We start from the raw sequence: 18,273 nt of genomic DNA, 5'->3' as shown, positions 1-18,273 counted from the left end.
ATTAATGTAAGTCCTTAATAGGGATAAGCAAACGTTCTTGGTGATACTCAGATATCACTCGAGTATCTGGGAGCTCGGATATGCTTGGCACTCCACAAGCATTAGCTGGTGCCCCAAATTCAAACTTGAATCCCGAACTCGCAGATATGGTACCTGTCATGCAGCCAATAAGCATATGGGGATTGCCCTTTGAGTCGTTGTAATGCCGTAGCCATCTTGGTAATGGCATTACTGTAATTGGCTAGTTGTGTGACATCATCAGGGATTATAAAAGGACAGGCACCACCAGACTTGGCACACTGACGCCATTGCACAGCTCTGTGACAGGTGTAATTGTTGGGAGATAGTGCTTGTCCAGGCATATGTGTGTACAGTTTAATGAGTAAGAGTCCTATAGTGTTGATACTGGAGCTGAAGCTGAACCATCATACTAATAGTCCTTGAAAGGGCTAATTTTGTGCTTTGCTGTCTGCATCAGATACATTTTGCCTAGTGAAAGAGACTGAATTGCAGGAGCAGAAAAAGAGAATACAGTCTCTAGGCAGGGGCTTTGCAGTTCCGTTGCTAACTAAAGAGCTGCGGCAGTTGACCACATTTTTATTTTTTAGGTGAAAAAATTAAGTATATTGCCAGCCATAGAGTATTAGGTCCTTTATCATATATTTCTGTGCAATGTAACATTCCAAAAATGCATTTTTCTGGATTCAGTTACTCACCCATACAGTACTACATGCTTCGTGTTACATTTTGGAGTTATATAACACTCCCAAAAATGTTGAAACATTTTTCTATATTCATTGACTCATCATTATACTATTATACAGTCTGTGGGACATTTTGGTGTTATATAACAGTTCAAAAAAGCTTTGAAAAATGTTTCTATATTCAATTTCTCATCCATATACTGTAACGTTTTCTGTGGTACATTTCGGTGCAGTATAACACTTGCAAAAAGTGTTGAAAATTTTTTTCTGTATTCAGTTACTCATCCATATATTATTATGTGGTCTGTGGTACATTTCAGTGTTAAATAACAGTCCAAAAAGTGTTGAAAAATGTTTCTACATTCAATTACTCATCAATATAGTATGACAACCTCTGTAGTACATTTTGGTGTTATATAACACTCCCAAAAAGCAGTGAAACATTTTTATGTATTCAATTGCTCATCCATATACTATTTCTTGCTCTGTGGTACATTTCAGTGCTATATAGCAGACCAAAAAAGGATTGAAACATTTTTCTATCTCCAATTACTCATCCATATACTATTACGTGTCCTGTGGTACATTTCGGTGTTATATAAAACTTCAAAAGAACGCTGAAAAACTTGTCTGGATTGTCTTGTCTTGTATGAATTAGTCATCCATAGAGCATTAGGTGTTTTCTATTACATTTCGGTGGTATACTACACTCCAAAAAAAGTTTAAAAATTTGTCTGCATTCAGTTTGTCATCCATAGAGCATTAGGTGTGCTCTATGAAATTTTGATGGCATATACCACTCCAAATAAACCTTGAAAAATTAATCTTTATTCAATTACTCATCCTCATCATATTTTGTGCCTTGTAGGTGTAGGTCTAGGAGACAAACTGCATTGAACAGTTATTGAAAGCAATAACAGACAAGACAGATATGTCGCTCTCTTCACTTTACAAACAACCAAGCATGGTCGTAGGTGATAAAGGGCGTAATCTTGTGGCAGCGGTGACTTACCATGCTTGGCCCACATATTAAACTTGGTAATTCAGCAGTTTTTGAAAACATACCTATTTTTGCCAGAGCTTCTGATCAAGGTATGCCACGTTGTCCATTTCTGAAAGTCAGCTACTGCTGCCGCCACTGTTAGTGCTGCAGCAGCACAAGTGCCAGCTCACTGACTGGTGTGCGATGTTATTATGCTCTGAATCTCCCCACTGCACATGCTGGCAAGGCTTTGTGAGCAGCAGAGTCCAGTTGTGGAACACCAGCTCCAACAGTCCCGCCCTTATTCTGGTCAGCCTCTGCACATAATAACTGAAGAGTGGGCATGGATGTCTAACAATTGTGTAATTCTCCAAGACTTTGAGGACTACATAAAGATGGTGAGCAGTAATGATACCATCATCAGCACAATGATCCCACTTTGTGCCTACTTAAACAGTGGCTGCTGACAATTAAACATGAAGCTTTGCATTTGACCATGTGGAGACGGTGGAAGACATGAGACAGGAAGATACTACCCAACCCAGCCTCATCTCATCTGTTCAGTGCAGATTTGGTAACAATGAGAACATGGAGCTGAGGAGGAGGAGGTACAGGAGCTGGCTGATTAAGATAAGTAACCACACAAGCAATAGTACCCTAGCAATAAACGCTAGTACCCAAACAAGCTTTGCCCTGTCTCTCCTATGTGGATGGGCTGATGAGGAAGACATGGAGGAGGGAGAGGATATGGAGAGTAGTCATCATGGTGGAGACAGGGAAATGTTACGTGTTGGCGACCTTGTCACATATGACACCCTTTATGTACAGCTGCATTTCCTGTGGCCCTTGCATTACATTCATCTTTGCCAAAAAAAACACTGGTTGTTCACCCTGCTAGACCCACGCATCTCACCTTCCTGAGGTGCAGAGGTCTACTAAAATTGTGCCGTAGCAAAAGGCCATTGAGAAACATATGTTGGAAAAATTCCCATTAGACAACACTAGTGGAGATGAGCGAATATTTCAATGTTCCGTTCAGATTGCAATTGCCCATTTTGCAATGTCCATCAAATTGTTTGTCGAATATCCGCCGAACATAGCCAAACGCCATTGGAGTCAATAGAAGGCCAAAAAATGCATACACAGCACCTTCAAACGGACCCAAAAGCTGCCAAAACACATCAAATTAGGGGTAGATGCCACGAAAGTGACCTCAATTGACCCACAGTACAAATTTTAGAATGGCACGGCAGCAATCAGCCATGCATTAGGTATCAGGGTCTGAGCCAGCATTTACAGCTTTGAATTGAACTTCAAATTAGGATGAGGTGGTTGAGGCATCAGTGTAAGCCTGCTCTGCTGGGAGCCCTGATACCACATGAAGCAGCTCAACCTGCTTTGATGCTCAGCAACACTCAGGTGGGAAAAATATCAGTTTCGTAGACTAGTATTGTCAGAAAAATGTACACACGGAGCTGACTCAAAGAAAATGGAAGCCTGCCGGTCTCAGAGGTCTACTGCTACAGGCAACATACATGTTACACATTTCCAAAAAATAGTGACAGACACTACCAAAGTGGAATCAATTTTAATACAGTATAACTAGTATAATGGGGACCGACACCTATTTCACTACAGCCAACCCAGAAGATGGAGAGACCCAATCAGGAGTTTCTACAGTTCCGAAAATTAGTGGCAGACATCACCAAAAGGCATCAATTTTAATAGAGTATAACTAGTAAAATGGGGACCGACACCTCTTCCACTACAGCCAACCTAGCAGATGGTGACCCAGCCAGGACTGTACACATTTCTGAAAGTTAGTGGCAGACACCTACAAAGTGGCATCAATTTTATGAGAGTAGCAATAGTATAATATGAACCATCACATCTTCCACTACAGCCATCCCAGCTGATCGAGACCCAATCAGGAGTCTTCAATTTTAAAACAATTTTTGGCAGACACCACCAAAGTGGCATTAATTTCAAAAGAGGAGAAATAGTATAATGGGGAGCAACATCTCTTCCACTAAAGCCAACCCAGCAGATGGAGATCCAACCAGTAGTGTTCACATTTCCACAAATTTGTGCTAATGTCTGCAGCAGCAACAGCAAGCACAGAAGCCCCACTAAAGAAATCACAGAATGCAATTACGTGAGATCAATGCAACACACTAAAAACTACAACATCTCATAGTCTGTACACTATGCAATTGGGAGTCCATGGAGATCCATGACTTGTTCATCATGATGAAAGTTGGGTGGTCTACACTTTCAGGGGACAGCTGGATGCACTTATCCATCAGGACACCACCAGCAGCACTGAAGACATATTCTGAGAGAACGCTGGCTGCTGGGCACGATAAAACTTCCAAGGCATGACAGGTGAGCTCAGGCCACTCAACCATTTTTGAAGACCAAAATGTAAAAGGGTCAAAACTCTCTGTGATGGTATTGATATTGAGTTCTAGATACTCCTGCACTATCCTCTCCAGATATTAACCACATTTAAGACTTGGAGTCTGTTGTGCTGGTGCACGATCTAGTGTAAAAAATGTGTCAAAGGACTCACAGAAATTGCTTCTGCCACCTACACTACTACTGCTGCTAATGTTTTGGCACTGATGAATTGATGTGCCAGAGGTTGGAAGTCTAGGGCTGTGAGGCATACTGTGTGCCTCACTGCTGTCTTGTAGAAAACCTTTCTTAAGGTTGTATAAAAGCGTGTTTCAATAATCCAGCATTCACGAGTCTCTTTCCAGGGTGGAAAACATCTGGTAAAATTTAGTCTTATAACATGATCTAATAGAGTGGCAAAACAGTTGTCAGCATTATTTCGAATCATAGCTATATGGGGATAATATTGCAAATAGTGCAACAAGAAGGCACTCATATGTTGGGCACTTCCATGAGGTACAAGACCATGCTGTGTTGTTGGCTGGGTAACACTGATGATTGTTTTCTCCGTCCACTCATGCCAACCATGAACAAGAAAGAGAGGATGATTATCCTCCTCATCTCCTGATAGTTGCTCCCCCATCACCACTTCCTCCTACATTTGTAGTTTGCATCTTCACTAACAGTTTGTCTAGTATCACCAGCCCCCCTCAATTGCAGTAATCCACACTACCTTTGCACCCGCCTGTGTGACGACAGTCTGGAACTTTGAGGCAATGTAATCCCTTCCACATCCTCCTATTGATCTGGAACCACCACCTCATCCCACAAGCTATTCAAAGTCTGCACCAACATGTAGATGACCGGAATAGTGATGATGATGATGGCATCATCACCAGATTCGCACCATTATTGAATATGGCCTTCCCTGGATCCAAGTTCAGCGGAAACAACCCTTGCTCTAAGTCAGCCTGGTTACCTGTCTATAATTCTTGAGCTGTGTGACTGTGATCTTCAAGGCACATTAATTTAAACGCTGTCTGATTTTGGTGAGCCATGGCTGTGCAGTACAGAGGGGAGATTCTCTCTGCACTGTTGGAACGCGTGTCTGATTATGGGAGAGGTTGAGGGCACAGGTGTAGTCACTAGAGGAGGTGGAGTAGGCAGAAGCAGTGGAGGAACTGCTAGATAAAAAGGTTTTTCCCGCAAGTCTTGGGGAATCAATGACTTGTGGAGCAGTCCCTTCCCCACCTGCCCTCTAGTCACCCAGTGCCCAGTCAGCAAGATTTTACGCTCTTGGCCATGCTTTCTCATCCAAATGTCTGTGGTAAAATCCACCTTGGCAGACATAGATTTAGTCAAGGAAAGAGTGATGTTGTATGTGATATGCTGGTGTAGAGCAGGCACAGCTTTCTTAGAGAAGTAATGGCAACTGGACAATTGGGACTGCAACACCTTCAGCTTTCAGAAACCGTCTGTATCTACCAGATGGAAAGGCAGCATTTTCGTGGCCAATAGATTGGAAATGGTTGAGTTCAACCTCTTAGCTTTGTCATGTTTTGAGGCAGTGACCGGTGTTATATGTGAGGGTCGCTATATGTCACCCAGGATGTGCAAAGAAGCATATGGAGGCTGGGGGAATGCACTGTAGTCACAGGCATAGCTGTGATTGCAAGGCAGAATAGAAGTAAATAACAGTCTTGGGCAAGCTATTAGTCCAATCCAGATTTAAGAAACCCCTCCATGGGCTTTTCTTTTTTAAATGGACTACAGGATGGTAGTGGGGTGGTCCATGTCCTTCCCCAGCCCCAGGTTTTCTATGTGGCCTTCGGCCACAGGTTTGTTTGTGAAAGACCCCTGCAGCAGAGGGTTGGGTGTGTCAGTTTGGGGCTTGGAAGCAGGCAGAGCAGACAGCTCAGCAGAGTATTACCTCTGTGAGGCAAAATAGAGCCAAGCAGAGCCAATGGATTTGGCACACTCAGCGTACATGGCTGTGCAGTCGCCCTCGGCAACAGGTCATGGACTATCTTTGTGTTCCCGGCTGTGATTCGGAAGATTCAAGTTATTTTCTATTTGTGAGTACGCCAAATATAAAAAGAGACTTTACTTTGAACTTTTCCTGGGTCACTGCCTCATTACTGCACAACGTGGATGCCACTGCACCACAATGTGTAAAAAGAAACAATATTTTACATGACCACAACTATGGGACAGAGGGATGGCTGCAGTGCTGAGAGGGTGGAGTACAATGAACCGGACAAACTGCTGAACCATGATTGAGGTGCAGGCAGAGATATTATGGTGGATTGTGGCGTGCTTGTTCTCTGTGATCAGTCAATAACAGCAGGCATGTTCGCTTCCATTACAGCTGACAGGCTCTGACTCAGCCTGACTAGAGCAGGTAAAGAACCAGAGGTTTTGCGGTTGGAGACCTACACTTTGTTCAAAACATTTGAATGAGGTTCTACAGTTGGTGCCTTCAAGGGTGTATGGATGACCCTGCTTGTATTTTTTGGCAGGCATTACACTGTGCAGACCCTTTATGACTCTATCACAACTGCACTTTGTTCTGAATATTTGAATGAAGTGCCATAGTTGGTGCCTTCAAGGGTGTATGGATGATTATGCTTGTAATTTTTGAAGGTTTTGCACTTAGTGCAAAGCCTTTATGAGTCTGGAAGTACCACTACATGACAACTTGAACATAATATGTATGATGCTCTCCTTTATGCCTTATACAGAGCTTATCTGAGTCCCTCTTCTGTTACATTTTTGGCTTCCTGCATAAATTTCACTGAAATATTCACTCCAATGTGTTAATAAAAATTTCAATTTTGGTTTACTTAAATTGTTATTTTTAATAAATCCTCTTTAAAAGTGTGCCCACTGCCAAGTCATTGTACAGGAAAGAATGCTTCTTAACATTTTTTTTTTCCAGTAAACTTCAATTCCTTGTCTATTTGTGAAAGTTTCTTTGTCAGTCCAACCCATTATCTACCAATGTCCTTTTTATGGGACGCCTAATCTTTAGCTTCTAGCAACTAAGATTTTACAATTTTTATAATTAGGTCCAATTTTTTGTGTTGTGTTTGTAAAATGAATGTTTTCAAAATAGGAAATCATGTCATTGTCATTTTTAATTGAATATTGGGACGCCCTTTTCTGAAAAATCCGTACTTGTAAAAATTTTAATTTGGCAAGTAATGGGTTAAAGTGGAGTAAAAGTATGATACTATTGTTCTCAGCAGGGATCTGGGAGTCAGAGATACTTTCAAGGGTCTTCCCCATGCTATTCTCCTTCCATTCAGCACTTTTTCTATTATTTCAACATTTCAACCACCTTGTAGGGTCTGCTGGAAAAATGCTCAGCTTTCCTAATGACTCCCATTATACTCTTTACTTGAAACGAGAACAACCTACTCATAAAACACAGTCATAAGTCCGGATAAATGCAAATTACAAAAATCTTTATTAATCACAACATGTAAAACACAGCAGATAGGGAGGTTCTCCGTGCCACCCTCAACACATACAAAAAGGACAGGAGTGGGTGTGTGCATTTATATAAATACCAATAACATAAGTGAAGACCGTATACAATGCATATCAATGGATCAGTACAACTGTTTGCATTTCAGTGCTAATAATCATTATCAGCAATTAGAACAAATATATCCAATATACATACCGGTCGATGTAAAGGCACAAGTGTGCAGACACCCCACACCCATCCACCCCGACGCGCACTTCGGAAAATGCCTTCCTCAAGGGGTTACTTGAAACGAGCATTTTAGTGCTCGCTCATCTCTCATTCTCAATATAAATTAAAAAAAGATAAGTGAAAAGTCCATCACATACTGAACTAAACAAAAAGGCTTCTGAAGGCAGGTGCCCGCCATGCATGTTTACTGTGCGTTTAATAATCCCTTTTACAGATTTACTTGAGCGAGGAAAAAACATTCATTTTGAAAATAGCGCCCGGGCGCCTGCCCAGTTGCAGCTATCGGTTTGCATAGATCCAATAGCTGCTGTTGCGCAGACATCGGTGGCGCCATCTTGCTGGAGAAGAAAAAAAAGTCCTCCAACAAGATGGCGCCGCCCACGCATTTGCAATAGCAGCTGTTGGCGATCTCCGAGCTACTACTGCGCAGGCGGCGCCATCTAGGAGGAGGAATATATACATATATTCATTAGGTAAACTAAGGGGCAGGTCAGTGAGGGATCAGTGACCTGTCCGCAGACTGTATTATGAATATCTAATCAGAGCACCACATACAACAGCCCCACCTTAGGGCACAAGAATCTCAATAACACAAAACTGAAAATAAAGATTAAGAAACAACCACAAAACGGATTTCATCAACCGAGGTATCGTTTTAATCAGTATAACGGTGCTAACCTGACATTGTGTGTAGGTTACTGTGCACAATCCTGCTGACAGGTTCACTTTAACATCTGTCTAGCCTTTACTGCACCCCTTTTTACCACCATCCTGAGTTAGCCATTCATAAGTACAATGTCCTCCTATAGTGAAGCTAGTCCTAGACATCCTATACAGGCATCCCTGATATTGACCAAACAGGGATATCTTCTAGGGTGTGCCAGGCACTTTTCTCTGATGCGTTCTACTGTGTACTCAGCTACTGACCTCTTTGTCCTGATCTTGACAATCTCTACCCAATTCAAAATTACTTTGTCCAGCCAGAACCTGTTCAGTTAGCTTAAACTCCACTCAGGGATTGCAATGCTTCTGATTGTGACATCAGTTTCAGGGGCAGATCTGATCCCTTCTTTTCTTGCTCACAGAGTTCTCTCTTTACAATGCACACTGCACACTCTTGCTGGCTGGTCAGTTCTCATTAGAACCGGCTATAGAGCATACTGTCACTGTGCATTAGAAATAATATTGCACAGTGACAAAATCCTTCTGTGCATATGTCGGAACTGGCAACCTCTGCATACAGAGTAGAGAAGGCACTAGCCCAGCACCTGATATGGATTTCACGGATGACGCTTTGTTTATGGATGGGGACAGCATCAGTGTCCACTGCCTCTGCCCCATGATGACGCTCATTTGAGTATCCCAGCATGGACTGGGGATTCTCAAATTAAGCATCATCAAACAGGAAGATGGTAACAAAAAGCAGTTAGAGTAGAGAGGTAGTGGTAGGGACTTTTTATAATTAAAATATACTTGCTCCACTTCAGCTGCCCTGTCTTTGAGTTTGTGAAACTTGTCAGCGTAATGCATTCATAATGGTTCTATATTGCATCCTCTGATTGAGTCTAATAAAAGGACTTAGGTAGCAGCCATTTCATTAGTTTTTGCCATGAAAATGCATCAGCAGGGGGAACTCACTCTTTTTGTCAAACCACATACTGAATGGATATACTGCTTCATGAGTATATGAGGAGAACTCTTATAGACTTAAATGGTTCACCCTATTTTGTCACCTCCGGGAACACAGCTTAAATGAGAAGCAGATTATTAAAGTCAGCATGTCTCATACATTCATATTGCTTTCATTATTTTATACTAAATTTTCAAAACCATGTCCTATTAATTATGAAGAGAGTGAACCGTATAAATCAATGTTTTAGTGGCCATCCAAAATTGGAGATATTTATTAAAACTGTGCAGTTAGAAATATTTTCTTTGTTGCCCACAGAAACAAATCACAGCACTTTTCTCATTTTTCAAGAGCACTATGGGAATTAAAACATAAATTTTATTGTTTGCTATGGACAACAAAAGTAGCTTTTCTTTTAATTTTATAAATCTCCCCCAGCATCTTCATTGAATGATTTTGTCATAATTCACTGTATGTGTTTTTTCTGTGCTAAATTAAATTCTGTTCACAATATGTGTTTTTTACTTTACTTATTGTAATGTAGTAATTGAAAACTTTTTTTGTTTTAGGCGTCAACTGTCAACTGAAAAGTCTGATGAATTGCAATTTGACTATATTTTACTTCACTCAAAGATACCCAGATTTCAAAGCTTGTACTTGCACGGAAAATATTTACTGCACTATAAAAAAGTTACTTGGAAAGAATTGCATCCCCAAAAGTGGTAAGTAGCATTTTGTTATCCTTTTGTTACTTCTTTTTTGTGAAAGATAGCATGACAGCGCTAGGCCATGTTCATACGTTGAATATTTGATGAGTTTTATACCCGCTGCTATCAATAGTGTGGGGGCGCCTTCTTTACCATTCACATTTGTCTCCCCTATTTCCTCATAAGTCAAGGCCCTCATTCCTCTTGGTATCTGTTGATTTATGTGATTATTAGTGTTGAGCATACCGATACTGCAAGTATCGGGTATCGGCCGATACTTGCGGGTATCGGAATTCCGATACCGAGATCCGATACTTTTGTGGTATCGGGTATCGGTATCGAAACAACATTAATGTGTAAAAGAAAGAATTAAAATAAAAAATATTGCTATACTCACCTCTCCGACGCAGCCTGGACCTCACCGAGGGAACCGGCAGCATTCTTTGCTTAAATTGCGCACGTTTACTTCCTTCCGTGACGTCACGGCTTGTGATTGGTCGCATGCCGCCCATGTGGCCGCGATGCGACCAATCACAGCAAGCCGTGACGTAATTTTCAGGTCCTGAATGCCTAATTCTAGGCATTCAGGATTTTAAAATTACGTTCCGGCTTGTGATTGGTCGCGTCGCGGTCACATGAACGACGCGACCAATCACAAGCCGTGACGTCACGGGAGGCAGAAAATGCGCGCATTTTAAAATTACGTCACGGCTTGTGAGTGGTTGCGTGCCGCCAATGTGACCGCGACGCGACCAATCACAGCAAGCCGTGACGTAATTTTCAGGTCCTGAATGCAGAATTAGGCATTCAGGACCTGAAATTACGTCACGGCTTGCTGTGATTGGTCGCGTCGCGGTCACATGGGCGGCACGCAACCAATCACAAGCCGTGACGTAATTTTAAAATGCGTGCGTTTCCTGCCTCCCGTGACATCACGGCTTGTGATTGGTCGCGTCGCCCATGTGACCGCGACGCGACCAATCACAAGCCGGAACGTAATTTTAAAATCCTGAATGCCTACACTGTGTTCCAAATTATTATGCACAAAGAGTTTAGGAGTGATAAGGTTAGAATTTTTTTGTTTGTCATTTAAACTCATTGATGGTGATGTGTGTCAGGGCTCTTTATATCACTGAAAGCAATTGCAGATACCTGTGCAAATTAGTTTGGCAGGTGTGTCCAAATAAAGGCAAGACTACTTAAGAAGGCTGTTCCACATTATTAAGCAGCCTACATTTTTTGCCAAAATGGGAAAGAAAAAAGATGTGTCGGCTGCTGAGAAGCAACAAATTGTGGAGTATTTAGGTCAAGGCATGACTACAATCAACATTGCCAAGACACTTCATCGTGATCATCGCACAATCAAGAAGTATGTAGCTGATTCCCAGCACACACGTGTGCGTGCTGATAAGGAAAAATTGAGGACTCTTTCCAACAGGCAATTGCATAAGGTCAAAAGAGCAGCTACAAAAATGCCTTGCCATAGCAGCAGACAAGTTTTTGAAGCTGCTGGTGCCTCCAAAGTCCCCAGAACAACAAGATGCAGGGTCCTTCAGAGGTGCGTAAGCCCTCCTGTCGACCACCTCTATCCACTGCACACAAGCAGAAACGGCCAAACGATACATGAAGACTGACTTCCAAACTATTTTGTTCACCGCTGAGTGCCGTTCAACACTCGATGGTCCAGATAGATGGAGTGGAGGATGGCTGGTTGATGGACACCCCATGAAAACTCGGCTAAGGCGCCAACAAGGAGGAGGTGGAGTAATGTTTTGGGCTGGAATCATGGGGAGAGAGATTGTCGGCCCCTTTATGATCCCTGAAGGGGTAAAGATGAACTCCATAATCTATGTGGAGTTTCTAAAACACTTCCTGCCATGGTTCAAGAGGAAGAACCGTGCTTTCCGCAGCAAGATCATTTTCATGCATGATAATGCACTGTCTCATTCTGCAAAAAACACATCTGCATCTCTGGCTGCTATGGGCATAAAAGAGGACAAACTTATGGTGTGGCCACCATCTTTCACAGACCTCAACCCCATTGAGAACCTCTAGAGCATGATCAAAAGGAGTGTCTATGATGGCGGGAGGCAGTTCACATCTAAGCAACAGCTCTGGGAGGGTATTCTGTCCACATGCAAAACAATTGAAGCAGAAACCATCCAAAAACTGACAAATTCAATGGACGAGAGAGTTCAGAAGCTTCTTTCGAACAAGGGGTCCTATGTGCAAATGTAACATCACCTAGAATAAAGTTTTCACTTGGGAACTGTTTGATTTCATTTTGTAATAAGCTGATAATGCTTATAACTTCACAATTGACCATTTTTTTGTTCAGGATAACAAAAAAAGGTTGAAAACTCTGCTGTGCATAATAATTTGGAACATGCATTTTGAGTGTTTATTTTTTTTAAAAAGATTCTGTTTTCATAGGCAGTTTGTTCCAAAACATTGCAATTATACTAGAATAGTAGATTATAGTAGAATAGTAGAAGTGACAAAAAGAAAGCATTTAGAGAATTAAAGGAAGTAGGTAGTGAGGAGGCATTAAATAAATACAAAAAATTAAATAAATTATGTAAAAAGCAAATCAAGGCAGCAAAGATTGAGACAGAGAGACTCATTGCCAGAGAGAGTAAAAATAATCCCAAAATATTCTTTAACTACATAAATAGTAAGAAACTAAAAAATGATAGTGTTGGCCCCCTTAAAAATAGTCTGGGTGAAATGGTGGATGAGGATGAGGAAAAAGCCAATATGCTAAATGACTTTTTTTCATCAGTATTTACAAAAGAAAATCCCATGGCAGCCAATATGACTAGTGATAATAATTCCCAATTTAATGTTACCTGCTTAACCCAGCAGGAAGTACGGCGGCGTCTAAAAATCACAAAAATTGACAAATCTCCGGGCCCGGATGGGATACACCCCCGAGTACTGCAGGAATTAAGTACAGTCATTGATAGACCATTATTTTTAATCTTTAAAGAGTCCATAATAACAGGGTCTGTACCACAGGACTGGCGTATAGCAAATGTGGTGCCAATATTCAAAAAGGGGACAAAAACTGAACTCGGAAATTATAGGCCAGTAAGTTTAACCTCTACTGTGGGTAAAATCCTGGAGGGCATTCTAAGGGATGCTATGCTGGAGTATCTGAAGAGGAATAACCTCATGACCCAGTATCAGCACGGGTTTACTAGGGACCGATCATGTCAGACTAATTTGATCAGCTTCTATGAAGAGGTAAGTTCCGGTCTGGACCAAGGGAACCCAGTAGATGTAGTGTATATGGACTTTTCAAAAGCTTTTGATACGGTGCCACACAAAAGGTTGATACATAAAATGAGAATAATGGGGATAGGGGAAAATATGTGCAAGTGGGTTGAGAGCTGGCTCAGGGATAGGAAACAAAGGGTGGTTATTAATGGAGCACACTCGGACTGGGTCACGGTTAGTAGTGGGGTACCACAGGGGTCAGTATTGGGCCCTCTTCTTTTTAACATATTTATTAATGACCTTGTAGGGGGCATTCAGAGTAGAATTTCTATATTTGCAGATGACTCTAAACTCTGCAGGGTAATCAATACAGGGGAGGACAATTTTATATTACAGGCTGATTTATGTAAACTAGAAGCTTGGGCTGATAAATGGCAAATGAGCTTTAATGGGGATAAATGTAAGGTCATGCACTTGGGTAGAAGTAATAAGATGTATAACTATGTGCTTAATTCTAAAACTCTGGGCAAAACCGTCAATGAAAAAGACCTGGGTGTATGGGTGGATGACAAACTCATATTCAGTGGCCAGTGTCAGGCAGCTGCTACAAAGGCAAATAAAATAATGGGATGCATTAAAAGAGGCATAGATGCTCATGAGGAGAACATATTTTTACCTCTATACAAGTCACTAGTGCGACCACACTTAGAATACTGTGCACAGTTCTGGTCTCCGGTGTATAAGAAAGACATAGCTGAACTAGAGCGGGTGCAGAGAAGAGCGACCAAGGTTATTAGAGGACTGGGGGGTCTGCCATACCAAGATAGGTTATTACACTTGGGGCTATTTAGTTTGGAAAAACGAAGACTAAGGGGTGATCTTATGTTAATGTATAAATATATGAGGGGACAGTACAAAGACCTTTTTGCTGATCTTTTTAATAATAGACCGGTGACAGGGACAAGGGGGCATCCTCTACGTCTGGAGGAAAAAAGGTTTAAGCATAATAACAGACGCGGATTCTTTACTGTAAGAACAGTGAGACTATGGAACTCTCTGCCGTATGATGTTGTAATGAGTGACTCATTGCTTCAATTTAAGAGGGGACTGGATACCTTTCTGGAAAAGTATAATATTACAGGGTATATATATTAGATTCCTTGATAAGGCATTGATCCAGGGAACTAGTCTGATTGCCGTATGTGGGGTCGGGAAGGAATTTTTTTCCCCATGATGGAGCTTACTCTTACCACATGGGGTTTTTTTGCCTTCCCCTGGATCAACATGTTAGGGCATGCTAGGCTATGGGTTGAACTAGATGGACTTAAAGTCTTCCTTCAACCTTAATAACTATGTAACTATGTAACTATGTAGATGACTGGAAAATAACAATGACTGCAATTCAGATAGGTAATTTAGAGAAAATCTGAGGAAATATTATTTGCATAATAATTTGGAACACAGTGTAGAATTAGGCATTCAGGACCTGAAAATTACGTCACGGCTTGCTGTGACTGGTCGCGTCGCGGCCACATGGGCGGCACGCGACCAATCACAAGCCGTGACGTCACGGAAGGAAGTAAACGCACGCATTTTAAGCAACGAACGCTGCCGGTTCCCTCGGTGAGGTCCAGGCTGCGTCGGAGAGGTGAGTATAGCAATATTTTTTATTTTAATTCTTTCTTTTACACATTAATATGGATCCCAGGGCCTGAAGGAGAGTTTGCTCTCCTTCAGACCCTGGGAACCATCAGGGATACCGTCCGATACTTGAGTCCCATTGACTTGTATTGGTATCGGGTATCGGTATCGGATTAGATCCGATACTTTGCTGGTATCGGCCGATACTTTCCGATACCGATACTTTCAAGTATCGGACGGTATCGCTCAACACTAGTGATTATTGTTATTCTGTAATGTCTTTTGTCTGTACAAGTCCCCTCCAAAGTATAAAGAGATGCGGAATATGTTGGTGCTATAGAAATAAAATTATTATAAAATTAATATTTTTAACCCCATTGGCATTCTGAGATCTTGGCCCTGTGGTCCTGATGTTTACCATGGCAATTCATGGCTAAATAACGGCCTTAGAATTTGCCGGCTATAGTGGCCATTATACAGGATATAATTTTTTCCTGTAAACTCCAATTTCTCTTTAATTTTGAAAGTTTTATTGTTAGTGTGGCACCCCTGTGGGTCCAGTCACCACAGAGGTACTGCATCTCATCCAGAGGTGTGGTATCCCACTCTCGGGTAAGGAGAGGGCACTATCCGGTATACGCACACTAGCATCCAACACCACACCACTCCAGGCCAGGGGATCTGGGCGGACCATATTTAGGGATGGTCCAATCTCAGGCTGGAAGGGGAACTAGGTAGAGAGTGTGGGTGGAAGAAGTAGAAAAGGTGGAGTGAAGGTGGGAGTGAAGTGATGTCATGAAAACGGTAGGAGGAGTTGGGCAGTTGGTTGGAGAGAGAGGAGTGAGGAGTACGGAGGTGTGAGAAGAAGAGCTCCAGAGAAAAGGGGTCCTAGGGGCCAGGGAAGTGAAGAATGGATCCGTCGTGCCCGAATCCACGCTGACCGTAGTCGGGTGGAGGGACCAGGTCACAGTGGGGACCGGCCGCAGACTAGTGGAGAGACTATAGGACTCAGCTAGCAAACCGGAGGCTGTGGTGTCTGTATGTGCCACAGCCAAATCTACACACACTCGCTGAAAAGGCAGCCACATAAGGTCAAGGGGACCATGCAGATGTCGCCTGACAGGACCTGAGGCTGCTGGCTTGGGACACTGTGTGTAAGACAAAGGGCAGGAGAGAGTGAGCCAGCGCAGAGAGATATGACCTGGAAAGGTACACAAAAGAGGGTCCCAGAAAAGGGCACCCATCTACCTGAGAGCTGGCTGGACCACAACCCAGGACACAGCACCTGGCTGGAGACTGTAACCTAATAACTATAAGTAAAGTGTGAAGACTGCACCCCGCTGTGTCCTCAGAATTATTTACTGCGTCACTTGCCCAGTACTACAATAGTTACCATCATTAACCCTATATCTGACCTAGGGCCCCGCTCTACCCGTGGAGAGCTAAAACATCTTTGCTGCATCACCATCAGCCCCAGTGAACCTAAACTGCAGCATTGGCCATCTCTTGCTGAACACCACGGGTGGCGTCATGAATCAATCCCCCTATAAACTTTTCCCCCTTGCATCATTTTTATTGCACGGCCAGTGCCACGGAGTCGGGTCATGGCCCTGTGACTTCCCCAAAGAACTGTCCAACCTGGTTCCGAGTACCCCATGGCCCTGGGGGCGTTGCATCAGTCCTTAAAGTGGACTAAAATTGTGACACAATGGTTTTCAGCAACATTCTTGGAGTCACAGATGCTTCCAGGGGTCTTCCCCATGCTATTAACCTTCCATTCAGCACTTTCTTTATCCATTTCAAGATTTTCACTGTCCCTCATACCTCCTTTGATGGTGAGATGGAAAAATGCTCAGATTTCCCATTGACTACCATTATACTCGTTACTCGAAATGAGCATTCAAGCATTAAGAATTGTGCTTGATTCGAGTAATGAGCGCTTTAGCACTCGCTCATCCCTAATAGCCATCCATTTTCTCCCATTTGAAAAGGATCTGTTTTTTGCTTACTGGATGTGGAAAAATAAATATTTAACATATACTAATGGAAATGTGCAATAGTTATTTAATGGATTTGTTTTCCTTAGAGTTAAATGTTTAAAAGATGGATCCAGTTTAAATATATTTTTTTCAGGCGGACAAAAAAGTAGTGTCTGCACCACTTTTTTGTCAACAGTTTGCTGCTGGATCCATTCTATCTGATGATTACTGGACATGTGAACATAGCCTACATAGATTGTGTCTGTAGGGGTTTATGTTTTGTTAGAGTTATTTCTTGTTGTGTGTTTTTACACATACAAAAAATAGCATAGTTGACCAGGTTTTTTGGTCCTAGAAAAGTATGAAAATTGTATACAGCTTTTTCTCCATTATTCTCAATGGGAGATGTAATGAAAGACATAGTAGTATAGTTCCATAACTCTAAAACATATACAAATTGCTGTCAGCGACATTAAAAGCTATTTGAGAAAACAATTAAAAAAATATATAGACATAGATGGACATCAATGGATTGGAAACAGAAGACGTCAATACTCAGACAGATGTAGTTCAACACATTGCACACGCTTGCATGGGTTTTGACGTATATGTCTGACAAATATGTTATACCTCCACTGACATTCAAATGCAATTAGCCTGTTTTATTAGAGGAAGAAGTAAAAAAAATATCCTGCAAAGACTGCATTTTTCAATAGGAACACAATTGTGAAGTTGAACGAAATTTATTGGTTATTTTAAATTTTTGTAGAAATTCAAAAACTGAAAAGTGGGGCGTGCAATATTATTCGGCCCCTTTACTTTCAGCACAGCAAATTCACTCCAGAAGTTCATTGTGAATCTATGATTGATCCAATGTTGTCATAAATGCATAATGATGATAAATATAATCCAACTGTGTGTAATTAAGTCTCCGTATAAATGCACCTGCTCTGTGATAGTCTCAGGGTTCTGTTTGAAGCACATAGAGCATCATGAAGACCAAGGAACACAACAGGCAGGTCCGTTATACTGTTGTGGAGAAGTTTAAAGCCGGATTTGTATACAAAATTATTTCCAAAACTTTAAACATCCCAAGGAGCACTGTGCAAGCGATCATATTAAAATGGAAAGAGTATCATACCATTGCAAATCTACCAAGACCCGGCCGTCCCTCTAAGCTTTCATCTGAAACAAGGAGAAGACTGATTGGAGATGCAGCCAAGAGGCCCATGATCACTCTGGATGAACTGCAGAGATCTACAGCTGAGGTGGGACAGTCTGTCCATAGGACAA

The 18,273-nt window shown here is 41.9% G+C and overlaps 1 protein-coding gene across 2 annotated transcripts in view; it reads left to right on the top strand.

Moving 5' to 3' along the window:
• Positions 1-18,273, top strand: part of GFRAL (GDNF family receptor alpha like) — a 165,452-nt gene that overhangs the window by 32,894 nt on the left and 114,285 nt on the right. For both annotated transcript variants that reach the window (XM_077290012.1, XM_077290011.1), the window contains exon 3: positions 10,004-10,156. In XM_077290012.1, coding sequence (XP_077146127.1) covers positions 10,004-10,156 — 153 coding nt within the window. The remainder of the gene's footprint in view (positions 1-10,003; positions 10,157-18,273) is intronic.

This window comes from Ranitomeya variabilis, chromosome 2 (genome assembly GCF_051348905.1).
Source record: "Ranitomeya variabilis isolate aRanVar5 chromosome 2, aRanVar5.hap1, whole genome shotgun sequence".
NCBI lineage: Eukaryota > Metazoa > Chordata > Amphibia > Anura > Dendrobatidae > Ranitomeya > Ranitomeya variabilis.
Note: the sequence above shows the minus strand (reverse complement) of the source record. Positions and strands in the feature narration are given on the sequence as shown.